At 41.0% G+C, this 15,853-nt stretch overlaps 1 protein-coding gene across 4 annotated transcripts in view; it reads left to right on the top strand.

Moving 5' to 3' along the window:
* Positions 1-15,853, top strand: part of esyt2b (extended synaptotagmin-like protein 2b) — a 53,866-nt gene extending 38,013 nt beyond the window's left edge. For 3 of the 4 annotated variants that reach the window (XM_014180651.3, XM_014180652.3, XM_014180656.3), the window contains 7 exons: positions 6,170-6,319; positions 11,802-12,184; positions 12,368-12,466; positions 13,019-13,150; positions 13,397-13,502; positions 14,128-14,177; positions 14,613-15,853. In XM_014180651.3, coding sequence (XP_014036126.3) covers positions 6,170-6,319; positions 11,802-12,184; positions 12,368-12,466; positions 13,019-13,150; positions 13,397-13,502; positions 14,128-14,177; positions 14,613-14,658 — 966 coding nt within the window. In that variant the 3' untranslated portion in view covers positions 14,659-15,853. The remainder of the gene's footprint in view (positions 1-6,169; positions 6,320-11,801; positions 12,185-12,367; positions 12,467-13,018; positions 13,151-13,396; positions 13,503-14,127; positions 14,178-14,612) is intronic. The other variant, XM_014180654.3, reaches the window with a different exon arrangement.

Genomic DNA, 15,853 nt, shown 5'->3' on the forward strand with positions numbered 1-15,853 from the left:
GAAGCAATTACAGCCTCGAGTCTTCTTAGGTATGACGCTACAAGCTTGGCACGCCTGTATTTCGGGAGTTTGTCCCATTCTTCTCTGCAGATCCTCTCAAGCTCTGTCAAGTTGGATGAGGAGCGTCACTGCACAGCTATTTTCAGTTCTCTCCAGAGATGATCAATAGGGTTCAAGTCCGGGCTCTGGCTGGGCCACTCAAGGACATTCAGAGACTTGTCCCGATGCCACTCCTGCGTTGTCTTGGCTGTGTGCTTAGGGTCGTTGTCCTGTTGGAAGGTGAACCTTCGCCCCAGTCTGAGGCCCTGAGCGCTCTGGAGCAGGTTTTCATCAAGAATCTCTGTACTTTTCTCCGTTCATCATTCTCTAGATCCTGACTGGTCTCCTAGTCCCTGCCACTGAAAAACATCCCCACAACGTGATGCTGCCACCACAATGGTTCACCGTAGAGATGGTGCCAGGATTACTCCAGGCGTAACGCTTGACATTCAGGCCAAAGAGTTCAATCTTAGTTTCATCAGACAAAAGAATCTTGTTTCTCAAGGTCTGAGTCCTTTAGGTGCCTTTTGGCAAACAGGCTGTCATGTGCCTTTTACTGAGGAGTGGCTTCAGTCTGGCCACTGACCATAAAGGCCTGATTGGTGGAGTGCTACAGTGATGGTTGTCCTTCTGGAAGGTTCTCCCATCTCCATATAGTTACTCTGGAGCTCTGTCAGAGTGACCATCAGATTCTTGGTCACCTCCCTGACCAAGGCCCTTCTCCCCCAATTGCTCAGTTTGGCCGGGCGGCCAGTTCTAGGAAGAGTCTCGGTGGTTCCAAACTTATTTCATTTAAGAATGATGGAGGCCACTGTGTTCTTGGGGACCTTAAATGCTGCAGACATTTTTTTTGGTACCCTTCTCCAGATCTGTCCCTCGACACAATCCTGTCTCTGAGCTCTACTGAGAATTCCTTCGACTTCATGGCTTGGTTATTACTCTGACCTGCACTGTCAACTGTGGGACCTTTTATATAGACAGGTGTGTGCCTTTCCAAATCATGTCCAATCAATTGAATTTACCATAGTTGGACTACAATCAAGTTGTAGAAACATTTCGAGGATGATCAATGGAAACAGGATACACCTGAACTCAATTTCGAGTCTCATAGTAAAGGGTCTAAATACTTATGTAAATAAGCTATTTCTGTTTTTTTTGTGCAAAAAATTCATTATAGGGTGTTATGTGTAGATTGATGAGGATTGTTATTTTATTTGATCCAATTTAGAATAAGTCTGTAACTAGGGCGCTAGTGGAGTAGGTCACGGAGTAGGTCACAGAGTAGGCCACGTTTTTCCAAGCTCCTGCTGAAATTGCATTTATTTAATACTTTCTTTGCGCTTTGACCCAATAAGAACTAAGAAACACAGCCTTTGAATGAATTGCTTTACAATGCTCAACTTTTATTTTTGTGTTAATGTGTAAATGGTGCATAACCTGCAAAAGTTTAAGTTCAGCGGAGACACTGACAAAAGAGAATACACTACGACCAAGACGAGGAGCTCGAGTTCTTCAACAAATGGGAGCAGCGGCTCCTCCCCACCGAGGACTTGAAGGCCGAGATTCTTGCTGCCTTCAGAGCGGACATTTCATCTATACTCGAAGTCATAACTCAATGAGGCGCTCAGTGAGGACTTCAATTGTATTAAGTCGGAGTTACAAGCAGTCAAGAATGAACAAGCAAAGCATACTGCAATGGTTCGTACTGAACTGGATACAGTTAAGAAAACTGTCTACGACATGGAACAAGGCTTGTCAACATGCTCAGCCGACACGACTACGCTTACAAACCATGATTAAGAAGCTCAAAGCTGATCTAGCTAGCCTTAAGGAACAATGCATCCATTTACAAGGTTATATGCCATGATCCAATATCAGGATCATGGGGGTAGCTGAGGACCCGGGCTCAAGTTCTACTTCATCGGTCTCAAAGTTATTGAAGGAATCCCTCAAATTGGATAAAGACATCCTTGTAGACCGCTCACATACGGGCTCTCAAGCAAGAAAGCCTGCCGGAAAACCTTGCGTTATTGTGGTTAAACTACACTACTATCAGGATTGTATGGATGTTCTTCGGCGTGCCAGAGAATTTGGCCCACTTCGATGTAACAGAGCACCCATTTCTATATTTCCAGAATATGCCCCCAGCGTTGCTCGTGACCGTGCCACTTTCAGCGGCGTTAAGAGTCTGCTCCGGCTCCGTATAACATACAACGGCACCGAGGAAGAGTTCCAAGACCCCAATAAGGCGATGGCCTTCGTAAAGTTGAACATTCTACCGAGGTCGGACGAAGCAAATGGCTGAAGGTTCACCTATTTGGCGATTTAGGGTAATGGACGAATGTGTCTACCACTGCTGACTCAGTCTCTCTTTTGTAGATACTGTATAGTGTTACCAGTGGTATCAGTTGATATCGTTATTATTAGGTAACATTAGTGCCTTAGTTCGGGTGAGTCAATTATCCTTTTGTTTTAACGTTTTATTTTATTTCCATGAAGCTGCTCATTTCTATTTCTCAATGGTACCCGTATCCAGGGTAGATAAAGCCCATTTCTATTATTAGGTTATATCATTTCTTTAAAGAAGTTGCTGCTAATTTAGTGGTATTGCTGTAAGATGTGATTTATAAAATGTTTTATACTTTCTTTTAAAACAGCCTAGTTTTGGGTTGTAAATGGGTATTTCTTAGTTATTTATAATGCGCAACTTGTTTTAAATCTTTCGCTATTTCAGCAGGGCTCTCTACTCGATAGGTTTAGTGTTCCCCACTACAAGTACATCATGTGTGGATATCTTTACGTAGGGATTAGCGGTCACCTTGTTCTATTAGGTGAGCAGGGTGGGTTATCTTTTTCATACCAGACTTCAGAGTATTTTGTGTTAGTTTTTTATTGTTCTTCAAATTTTGCGCTTTTTTATTTGCTATTTTTGGGAAAATGTTTAATGGATCAGTTGTTATTGTAATCTGGCATCTATTCTTTTCCCACCTGATTTTACATGGCTAGGCCTAATATCATGAGAGGGACAGCTGATTGCTCGGTCTCTTTTGCTAGCTGGAATGTTAAATCTCTAATACTAGGTGGTGATATGAATTGTGTACTGTCGCCCAATCTGGATCGCAGCTCTCCTAAGGTATCATCTTCATCAAAGACAGTATCCACAATTCAGCTATTTCTTAAAACATATGGCATATCTGATGCGTGGCGTTTCCCGCAAACCCACAGCTAGGGAGTATTGTTTTTTTTCTCGCCAGTTCATAAGTATAGACTTCTTTTTCCTAGACAATAGATTTTTGCCACTTATTACGGAGTGTGATTACCAAATCATTTGGGATTATTCTCCTCTTCCTATGAAACTACTTATACCAAATACACAGCCAAATAAATAAGAATGTGTTCTTAACTGACTTGTCTAGTTAAATAAAGATTAAAAAAAAGATTATAATAATGATCGCCCTTGGCGGCTTAACTCACTACTGCTATCAGAAGAAACCTTTCTTGCTTTTATATCATCTCAAATGTAACTATTTCTCGAGTTTAATCAATCCCCTGGAATGTCTCCTACAACAGTATAGGAATCAATGAAGGCTCATCTAAGGGGCCAAATTATTTCATACAGCGCAACGTTATGGAAGTGCAATATTCAACGCCTAGGGGGAACTTACAAAATCACAGATTTACTGAAACAATGTTTAACACTTCAGACAGAGTTTTTTTTTTTCTTCTTTCAACTCGACAGGCTGAAAATCGAATTAGTAAATCTTGATAAAAAAATGATGAACATGAAGAGAAATCAGGGAAAATGCTAGCACACCAGAACTGCAAATCAAACCATACCTGAGAACTGACGAGCTGGGTAACAAATGTAATTGATAATTTAGAGGTCAATTCATGCTTTCATAACTTTTACTCACAATTATACACTTCGGAATCCACTGGTAATGCTAACTCACTCGACTCCTTCTTTGAGAACTTCCTACAGTTGAGCCTGAGATAGCTGCTGAATTAGAAGAACAGTTATCTGTAAAAGAGATTGTGTTAGCAATTAAATCTATGCAGTGTGGTAAATCCCCTGGACCCGATTTCTGAGCATTTTTTTTTTTTTTTTTTTTTTTTAATACTCAGATTAACTCTCTCCTTTCTAGCTTTCTGTATTTGAGGAATCATTCTCCTCAAACTCTGCCGTGCAAACTTCTGTTAGTCATGTGCCCTTCAGAGTGACTACACAGAAATTTAAATATTTGGGTCACACACAATTTCAAAGATCTCTATGAAGCTAATTTCTCTCCCTTGATACTCCGCCTGAACACTGGGATTTATTTTCTTTCTTTGGGCGGAAGAATTAACACTTAAAATGAATGTATTACCTACATTTTTATACTTATTTCAATGTATTCCTATCGTTCTGACAATCTTTTTTTATCTCAGTAGATAAACTGATATCTGTTTTTATCTGGAACCAGAAAAACCCTTGGATACGTAAGAGCGTATTGCAGATATCTCGCCCCCAGGGTGGTTTAGCACTTCCGAACTTTCAATATCATTACTGGGATAACAATCATTCTATATTGGATGACAGAAATCCTTGATGTTACAGGTCCAAACTGGTTGACCTTGGAGATCTCATCCTGTGGGTCCACCTCCTTAGCTGCCATGCTCTCCTCAAATCTTGCATTAGCTGAGCCTGTTTCCAAATACACTAAAAGCCCTATTAAGAAACATTCAAAAAAAATCTGGAAACAGTTCATGGGATCATTTGGTCTCAGTGAATTTTCAACTTCTGCCCCATTACTAAAGACCCATGCATTTTCTCCATCATTATTTGACCGGGCGTTTCATATCTGGTCTGGAAAAGGGATCTCCTCACTGAACGACTTGTACATTGATTTGGATTTTGCATCTTTTGAACAGTTAGTAGAAAAGTTAAATATTCCTAGATCCCATTTCTTTAGATACAAAACTACACAAATGCAGTATCTTCATTCTTCCCTTCTAGATTCTATTTTTAAAGTGAACCCTTAAATCAAAGGGGGTATAAGCTTGATCTATACATTATTAAACTAGCACAATCTGGATTCCCTGCACTCTCTTAAGAACCAATGGGAAGAGGATTTAGGTGAACAACTTTGAGACGAAATTTGGCAGAGTATTCTTCAGAGAATACATTCTTCATCTATATGTTTAAGACATGCTGTAACTCAATTTAAAATAGTTTGTCGGCTGCATTACTCAAAGGCAAAATTATCCAATAGACTAGAAATAGATCCCAATGTGACCAACGTTAATAGGCTCCTGCTACTTTATTACACACTTTTTGGACATGCCCGAAATGGACAGATTTCTGGATATCACTTTTTGAGATGTTTTCTTAGATACTGGAGAGACCTATAGAACCTTCTGCCTTTATTGTATTATTCGAAGTGGCACCACAGGAAGCCCCTCTAAACAGTTATATCGGCAACATGCTGGCATTTACTACTTTTCTAGCTAGATGTCTTATACTATTTAAGTGGAAGGATCGGTTTCCTCCTTCTTTTAATCATTGGATAAAGGAAGTTAAGCAACATCTCAAGCTAGAGAAAGTACACTACTCCTTTAGGGGATCTGCAATTACATTTTATAATATCTGGCAACCTTTCCTATCCTTTGTAGAAGACATGGACCCAGCTTATTTCACAACTCCATAAACTAACCCGAATTTGTATAATTCTTTTTACTATTTTTTTTGTAACTTTTTGTTTTATAATATATATATATTTTTTATATTTGATTATTCATTGTATATCATGCCTGCTGGTTTTGGTGTGGGGCTCTGTTAGAGCATGGGGGGTTGGGTTGGGTTTGATTTGATTTGGTAGGGGATCTGTGTGTTCTGCCCTCTACCTGTTATGTCTGTTATCTGTATAATCATACAAAATGCCAAATAAAAAAACCTTTGTAAAAAAAAAAAAAAAGAATAAGGCTGTAACGTAACAAAATGTGGAAAAAGTCAACGGGTCTGAATGCACTGTATTTCTATACACTATGTACTTTAGACATATCTGATGTTTTTGCATCGGTCAAACATTAAGTGTATGTGAATTACAGGATACCTAATATGTTAACCCTTTGTTGGACTGTCTATGCCCAGGTGAAGGACGACAAGCACAAGTGCACCCTGGGTAATCTTACAGTCCCCTTGAGTGGTCTGTTGGTGGAGGAAGACATGACGTTTACTCAGCAGTTTTCCCTGAGGAACTCAGGACCCAGCTCCACACTCAAACTGAAGTTGGCTCTCAGGGTAAAGATATTTATAGCTGCCTCCCAAGTGGCACGCTATTCCCTATGTACAGTTGAAGTCAGAAGTTTACATGCATAAGGTTTTAGTCATTAAAACTCGTTTTTCAACCACTCCACAAATTTGTTGTTAACAAACTATAGTTTTGGCAAGTCGGTTAGGACATCTACTTTGTGCATGACACAAGTAATTTTTCCAACAATTGTTTAGAGACAGATTATTTCACTTATAATTCACTGTATCACAATTCCAGTCGGTCAGAAGTTTACATACACTAAGTTGACTGTGCCTTTAAACAGCTTGGAAAATTCCAGAAAATGATGTCATGCTTTAGAAGCTTCTGATAGGCTAATTGACATAATTTGAGTCAATTGGAGGTGTACCTGTGGATGTATTTCAAGGCCTACCTTCAAACTCAGTGCCTCTTTGCTTGACATCATGGGAAAATCAAAAGAAATCAGCCAAGACCTCAGAAAACAATTGTAGACCTCTGCAAGTCTGGTTCATCCTTGGGAGCAATTTACAAACACCTGAAGGTACCACGTTCATCTGTACAAACAATAGTATGCAAGTATAAACACCATGGGACCACGCAGAAGTCATGCCGCTCAGGAAGGAGACGCGTTCTGTCTCCTGGAGGTAAATGTACTTTTGGTGCGAAAAGTGCAAATCAATCTCAGAACAACAGCAAAGGATCTTGTGAAGATGCTGGAGGAAACGGGTACAAAAGTATCTGTATCCACAGTAAATGAGTCCTATATCGACATAACCTGAAAGGCCGCTCAGCAAGGAAGAAGACACTGCTCCAAAACCGCCATAAAAAAGCCAGACTACGGTTTGCAACAAGATCGTACTTTTTGGAGAAATGTCCTCTGGTCTGATGAAACAAAATATAGAACTGTTTGGCTATAATGACCATCGTTATGTTTGGAGGAAAAAAGGGGACGCTTGCAAGCCGAAGAACACCATCCCAACGGGGAACCACGGGGGTGGCAGCATCATGTTGTGGGGGTGCTTTGCTGCAGGAGGGACTAGTGCACTTCACAAAATAGATGGCATCATGAGGCAGGAAAATGATGTGGATATATTGAAGCAACATCTCAAGACATCAGTAGGTAAAGCTTGGTCGTAAATGGATCTTCCAAATGGACAATGACCCCAAGCATACTTCAAAAGTTGTGGCAAAATGGTTTAAGGACAACAAAGTCAAGGTATTGGAGTGCCATCACAAAGCCCTGAGCTCAATCCGCTAGAAAATTGGTGGGCAGAACTGAAAAGGCGTGTGCGAGCAAGGAGGCCTGCAAACCTGACTCAGTTACACCAGCTCTGCCAGGAGGAATGGGCCAAAAGTCACCCAACTTATTGTGGGAAGCTTGTGGAAAGCTACCCGAAACGTTTGACCCAAGTTCAACAATTTAAAGGCAATGCTACCCATTACTAATTGAGTGTATGTAAACTTCTGACCCACTGGGAATGTGATGAAAGAAAGACATAATTCTCTCCTATTATTCTGACATTTGACATTCTTAAAATAAAGTGGTGATCCTAACTGACCTTTTACTAGGATTAAATGTCTGGAATTGTGAAAAACTGAGTTTAAATGTATTTGGCTAAGGTGTATGTAAACTTCCGACTTCAACTGTAAATAACTACTGTACTTTTGACCAGGGCCCATTAGAGCTCAATGTTTTAGGGAATAGGGTGCCATTTGAGATGCAACCATAATAGACCTGCTGTCTATTTTCAGAAGTTACTGATTGAAATGTGTACCATAATTTCCGGACTATAAGCCGCAACTTTTTTCCCACGCTTTGAACCTTGCGGCTTAAACAATGACGCTGCTAATATATGGATTTTTCCCGCTTTCAATTTTTTTTGAAAGGAGATGACTTCAGTGGTTTCAGTGCACAGGAGGAGGAAGATAGTGACCAATGACTTTCTTGGTAGGCTACTGTTTACTGCAAATGTTTTATTTTTTGTTACAAGCCGTGTTTCGTTAAAGCCTATTTATTTTTGTTACAAGCCGTGTTTCGTTAAAGCCGGTGTAAAGTTAATTTGTTTCAATGTACCGGTAGGCTTATTTATGTTCAAAATAAAATAAAAAATTTAATTCAGTGGGTGCGGCTTATATTCAGGTGCACTCAATAGTCCGGAAATTATGGTAGATAGAACTTCACATTGCAATGTACACTGTGAAGGGGTTACTGTGAATTTGACAGTAGCTTACAGGCAACTTGGTGGCAAGTAAAATTCTGTATTTCATATTGCAGTACAACTACTGTAATATAAATACGGTATCAGAGCAAGTACTGTGTAATGACACAGAGCACAATACCGTAAAATTAGTGAATGGATGGATCAATTAAATTCATTGAGGGGAGGGGTTTGTATTTTACTGTATTTACAAGGGATTGGTGCAAGCAGGTTGGCTGCTAGGTAAAGTCTTTACACATTACAGTAGTGATGTTAGGTTTAATATCGGAGCCCCAAGGCATGCGTCGAAATCGCTAAGCAGTGTACTTCAAATCAGTGTGCCGATGCCTGTATCACTTTAACAGAAGCATATGATCAATGACGTCCGAAGCTTTGTTTCGTTGAACAACCCCCTGATTGGTTTGGTATTCGTTTCGGTAGAAGACAAATAGGCTACGCTGTGCATGTGCTATGGCATGTGGGACCTCATCTATAATAATTTGGCTGCTCTAAATTATTTTGACCAGCAGGTGCCACTAATGTACACTGTGTTGAACAAAGCCTTGGGTAATAAACCTATTTTCAACACAATTTGCTGGAAAGCCTAAATGCTTCAATCAATGAAATGTATTTATTAAGCCCTTTTTACATCAGCAAATGTTACAAAATGCTTATACAGAAACCCAGCCTAAAACCCCAAAGAGAAAGCAATGCAGATGTCGAAGCAGGGTGGCTAGGAAAAACTCCCTAGAAAGGTAGGAACCTAGGAAGAAAACTAGAGTCCTCTTCTGGCTGTGCCTGGTGGAGATTATAGGAGTATATAACCATTAAGGCCAGATCGTTCTTCAAGATGTTCAAACTTTCATAGATGACCAACAGGGTCAAATACCACAGTGGCTATAGAGGGTGCAACAGGTCAGCAGTAAATGTCCATTTCCTTGCTTTTCATAGCCAAGCATTCGGAGAGAGAGAGATGGGAGAATTAGATGGAGCATACTTAAGATTACACAGGACATCAGATAAGGCAGGAGAATTACACCAGATAGGACAGACCCTAGTCCCCCGGCACTTAGACTATTGCTGCATAGATACTGGAGATTGAGACGGAGGGGTCAGGGGACAGGAAGATCACGTCAGTGACTCAACCCACTTGAGTTCAGTATAGCGGAAAAAAGCCTGGCACGATGTGATATACTCCTCCTAGGGACGGCATGCGAGAGCACTAGCAAGCCAATGACTCAGCCCCGTAATAGGGTCAGAGGCAAAGAATCCCAGTGGAGAGAGGGAAGCCGGCCAGGCAGAGACAGCAAGAGGGGTTCGTCACTCCAGCGCCTTGCCATTCACCTTTGCACACCTGGGCCAGACAACACTCAATCATAGAACCTACTGAAGAGTCTTCAGTAAATACTTAAAAGGTTGAGACCAAGTCTGCGTCTCTCTTTGGATCGGCAGACCATTCCATTAAAATGGAACTCTATTGGAGAAAGCCCTGCTTCCAGCTGTTTGCTTCTAGGAACAATATGGAGGTCTGCGTCTTGTGACGTGTAGGTATGTACGGTAGGAGCAAATCCATATAATGCTTTGTAGGTTTACAGTTAAAACCTTGAAATCAGCCCTAGCCTTAACAGGAAGCCAGAGGCTAGCACTTGAGTATTATGATATTTTTTGGGGGTTCTTGTCAAGATTCTAGCGGCTGTATTTAGCAATATCTGAAGTGTATTTAGTGCTTTGTCCGGTAGCCTGTGAGTAGAGCATTGCAGTAGTCTAATCTTGAAGAAACAAAACCATGGATTAGCTTTTCTGCTTCATTTTTGGACAAAATGTTTCTGATTTTTGCAATGTTACGAAGATGGAAAAAAGCTGCCCTGGAAATATTTTTGATATGTTCGTCAAAAGAGAGATCAGGTCCAGAGCAGTTTTATTAGAGACGACTGTACAACCATCAAGATCAAACTGCAGATCTCTTTGTTGCTTGGAACCTAGAACTAACATCTCTGTTTTGTCTGAGTTAAAAAGTTAAAAAATGACCTTACGTCTGAAACACAGGCTTCCAGTGTAGGCAATTTTGGGGCTTAACCATGTTTCACCGAAATTTACAGCTGTGTGTCATCTGCATCATCTGCATAGCAGAGAAAGTTGACATTGTGTTTCCGAATGATATCCCCAAGAGGTAGAATATTGTGAAATATGGTCCTAAAACGGAAGCTTGAGGAACACTGAAACTTGAAGGACAAACCATCCACAGAAACAAACTGATATCTTTCCGACAGATAAGATCTGAACCAGGCAAGAACTTTTCCGTGTAGACCAATTAGGGTTTCCAATCTCTCCAAAAGAATGTGGTGATCGATGGTGTCTAAAGCGGCACTAAGTTCTAGGAGCACGAGGACAGGAGCAGAGCCTTGGTCTGATGCCATTAAAAGGCAATTAACCACCTTCACGAGTGCTATCTCAGTACTATGATGGGGTCTAAAACCAGACTGGAGAGTTTCATATACATTATTTGTCTTCATGAAGGCAGCGAGTTGCTGAGCAGCTTTTTCAGTTTTTAAAATTTTCTGTGTCAAGGTTTGGCTTTTTTAGGAGAGTCTTTATTACTGCCACTTTTCGTGGGTTTGGCACACATCCGGAGGATAGGGAGCCATTTGTTATGTTCAACATAGGAGGGCCAAGCACAGGAAGTAGCTCTTTTAGTAGTTAGTTAGAATAGGGTCCAGTAAGCAGCTGGACTGTTTTTATTCTCCTCAATCAAGTTGGAAAAGTCGGCTGATCGAGCAGCAGTGAAGGCTTTTTGATATTGCACGATAGTCTTTCCAAGCTAGATGGAAGACTTCCAATTTGGTGGAGCTCCATTTCCGTTCCAATTTTCTGGAAGACTTGCTGCCAGTCCAAACTGTTCCCTATACAAATTGATGGGGCACTATAACCACATAGGAATTCAATTGGTATAGCATTCTCAATCACGGATGCAACAAATCTATCAATCTTCAAAATATGTTAATGAGCCAGAAACAACAATACCAGGCACCCACTACTGGTCAAAAGGGTTTTTGGCGCTCCAAAGATATGATACAGTACTGTATTCTGTGGGGTGGTATTACAAGACCTCTCAAAATACAGCAATACTTTGCCCAGCCCACAACATTTTCCCCCAATGCTTTAGAATTGACAGTATGCTGCAGCAAAACGTTTCAGAGTTTTACTGTAGACCCCAAATTACCATCTTATTTACAGTTTTCCATTACAGTGTACAGTATTCATAAGGTACTGTGCTCGCTCGTCTGTGTCGTAGGTTCTGTGCCTGGAGAAGCAGACAAGTGCGTCGGACCAGCTCTCCTCTGTCCGGGTGAGGAAAGCCAGCGTGGTCAACCCCACCGTCCCCTCCCAGAGACTCTCCGCATCGGAGTCGCCACTCCCCCCATCCTACACCACCCCAACACCACCCATGGAGGCCTCCACCCACTCCCTCCATCGCAGGGAGGAGCGAAAGGAGGAGCCGTACAGAGGCAGCCCCATCAGGAGCACCCCTATCAGGAGCACTTCCAACCTGAGCACAACCATATCCAACTCCCAGAAACACCTGCCCCATAAGGACTCCATGGCCAGCCTGGCCTCGGACATCTCCCTGCCCTTCGCCACCCAAGAGCTGCAGCAGAGGCTCAGGCAGCTGCAGAAGTAAATCCCACACACATACTCACGTGCATGCACACACACACACACACACACACACACACACACACACACACACACACACACACACACACACACACACACACACACACACACACACACACACACACACAATCACTATCATGAGGTAAAGTAAAATCCCTAATCTGTGCTGTGTTGCATTTTCAGTGGGTCTGCCCCTAGTCCGTACCCCCTGGGGGAGATTCAGCTGACTGTCCGCCACAGCTCCCAGAGGAACAAGCTCATCGTGGTGGTGCACGCCTGTCGGTCAGTGGCCTCATGTATCACACTAGACTAGCCAAATATACTGTATAGGCCAGGTTCCTGGACACAGATTATGCCTTGTCCTAGACTAAAAAGCATGCTCAGGCCTCCCGAGTGGAGCAGCGGTCTAAGGCACTGCATCGCAGTGCTTGAGGTGTCACTACAGACCCAGGTTCGATGCCAGGCTGTGTCACAACCGACCGTGACCGGGAGTCCCATAGGGCGGCGCACAGTTGGCCCAGCGTCGTCCGGGTTAGGGGAGGGTTTGTCTGGGGGGGCTTTACTTGGCTCATTGCTGGGGAGTTGGAGCAATGAGACAATATCGAAATATTGGGGAGAGAAGGGGGGGGGGGGGTAAAATACAAAAAATATATTTAAAAAAATAATGAACGTGCTCAATGGAGATTCTCCATTGAAAGTGCCTTAGTCCAAGACTAAGCTTAATGTGTGTCCAGGAAACCGCCCCTCTGTGTTCATTTCAATTACCACAATATCAGGACATACTTTGTTCAGATTTCAATGTGCCTGAATGACCCCTGTACATTTTGCCCTCAGAAACCTCATTGCGTTCACTAAGGATGGATCAGATCCTTTCGTTCGGGTTTACTTGCTCCCTGACAAGAGCCGGACAGGCCGGAGGAAAACCAGCACCATAAAGAAAACCCTGAACCCTGTGTATGATCAAACGTGAGTTCTGACTCGGACTTTCACTGTAGGCCACCTCCATAGAATTACATATACAACTTATAAGTAATAGTAATATACTGTATATGATCTCAATCTACCTCCTACTTATGCAACTATTTAACCATCGCAGCCATTCATCACATCATGTATTATATTCATTCATCACCCAGTATCACTGCAGTAGGAAATCATCATTCAGAAATAAACAAAGGAGAATCCTAAAGCATGTGTTTTGTTCATCTGCAGGTTTGAGTTCAGTGTGTCCATGGTGGAGCTGCAGAGGAGAACTCTGGACATCGCTGTGAAGAACGGAGGGAGTATACTGTCCAAACACAGAGGACTCCTCGGGAAGGTAGTGTCTCCTCACAAAAGATAGTCTGTTCCAAATGGCACCCTATTCTAAATCAAGAGTTTACGATTAGTAAAGCTCAAACCAAGTTTATTCACCCACTGGGTCACACAGCTGCATAAGACAAAGACATGTTCCCACCAGCACAAGTATATATACCCCAATTTAGGGGAATTTTCTTCCTTACACATCTGAACAGCCAATACACCTCTGTTGCTAGACAGAACTTTAGTGATCAGTTCTTCCTCACTTCATCTGACCTTGGCCCCAAATTCCTCACTCCTCCCCAACTCACGGCTGTCCTGTTAACTTGTACCCGACTGTGGCCCTTCTCCTTCCCATAGGATCCCTGATGACTAACAATATTATATTCTGACAGAATGTAAACGTTCTACATTCCCCTCTCTCCCTCAGTGACGTGAATAAGGATGTTTCATATTTTCAAGGTTAGAAGTCAGAATCCATCACTATATAGTGCAATACTTCAGAGCCCTATGAGCGCACTATGTTGGGAAAAGGGTGCCATTTGGGATACAACATTGTTGTACTTTAAAAATGAAGGACTTTTTTTTCATGATGAATTATCTGATTGTTGTTGACTCTAGCAATGCTACTGTACTTATTATAGGTGATGTTGGATTTGAGTGTTGAGGATATATCTAAGGGCTGGACACAATGGTAAGATGCTCCTGTACCCAATTTGTATTGTCAGCTCTGTGTTGTATTTGTGTTATCATTTGATACAAATTTGATTTGGTGAAATGAACTAGGCTGTTTGTTGTTTATTCCATGATTACATCTTTGGGTGTGAGACAATTGCTCGAAAAAATCAGATGTATCATCTATTATGATACAAATACAATCAAAACCAAATCAAATCAAACTTTATTTGTAACATTCCCCCGAATACAACAAGTGTAGACTTTACCGTGAAATGCTTAGTTAAGGGCTTGAAAGTAAGCATTTCACAGTAAGGTCTACACTTGTTGTATTCGGCGCATGTGACAAATAAAGTTTGATTTGATTTGGATTGTATTTGTTAGTCATATTTTAGTTTCTGCCATTGCCATTTGTCGCTCCACTGGTGTTTTAACTCCTTGTTTTGTCTTGTAGGTATGATCTGACTGAAGATGGCAACCGCAAAACAGTCCAGGCATAGAGAGGTAGAGAATGACACAGGAAGACCGCACCGCCATCATCATAAACGCCAATTGACATTCATAGAAACACACTCTGCTTTCATATAGTGTTATCACTTATCAAAGGGCACATCATTTTCCTTTTCTTTCTTTTTTTTCCATTTAATTTGTGTGTTTATCATGTCGACCTAAGTAGAGATACAACTTCAGGTTTACTATAATATGCTGTTCCTGCAGTATTCAACGACGTCAAAGTTTCGCAAAATTGTCCTGTTAAAAGCAAAACATTTATCAGAAAATGTAGGTTAATGTGTCAAAAAAGCACATTTACTGCCTTCTTTCTAAGTTGTCAATGTTTATATATGTATAACTGGGCTAAAATTGACTAATTAAGATTTGCAGGGATTTCATTTTTATTTGTTACTATTGAAGGAAATTATGTTGAATATCTATTGTGAACGAATTCTCATCAAAGAGACAGATATGGCTACTATGGTAGTTACAAGCAATGAACATGGATGATCAGTTCATTTGTTTTATGTATTTTTGTCATGTAGTGTCATGTAGTGTTATTTGGTCTTTGTTTACTTCCATGTGTTTTCTTCATGCTAATGCTAATTAACATCAATTACTAGTACAGTAATTCAAAGTCCTACCACTGAATGCACATGTAAAAAGGATGAAATTGTGGTTCAGTATATTCTATACCGTATATTTTGAGGGATTCAGTGCAATATAGGATTATGTTGAGATGGAGGGGTATATGTCAGGGCGGGGATATGTTCTGCTCTGGTGTACATTATATCTAAATAGAGATAAGAGTTTGATTATTGTAATACATCATTTGTAAATTAATAGAGGATAATATATTAATGGTTTCTTACACCAGACGTTATGGTCATTTTTGAGCAACATTGTGTGAAGTTTTGGTTTTTATTTGTTGAATGATGACAGAATGTGCCGTAGGCTACTCCTGTACGTAAAGCCATACAGTGTATACTGTTTTATCTTGAAACACTTCCATATTGTGCATTACAAACATGTTAAATCCTCTGTCAGTTATCTTTCCTGTGCCTTATTAACATTAAACACCTTCACATTCACAAATGTACATGAAACCTTTTAGCATCAATAGTTTAAGTTTGGAATAAGTATATTCATGGTTTGTTTTGAATAATAAACAGTTGTTTCTCTTTAATTAAAAAGTATCTTGTT

The sequence above is a fragment of the Salmo salar genome, chromosome 29, assembly GCF_965601325.2.
Source record: "Salmo salar chromosome 29, fSalSal1, whole genome shotgun sequence".
Classification (NCBI taxonomy): domain Eukaryota; kingdom Metazoa; phylum Chordata; class Actinopteri; order Salmoniformes; family Salmonidae; genus Salmo; species Salmo salar.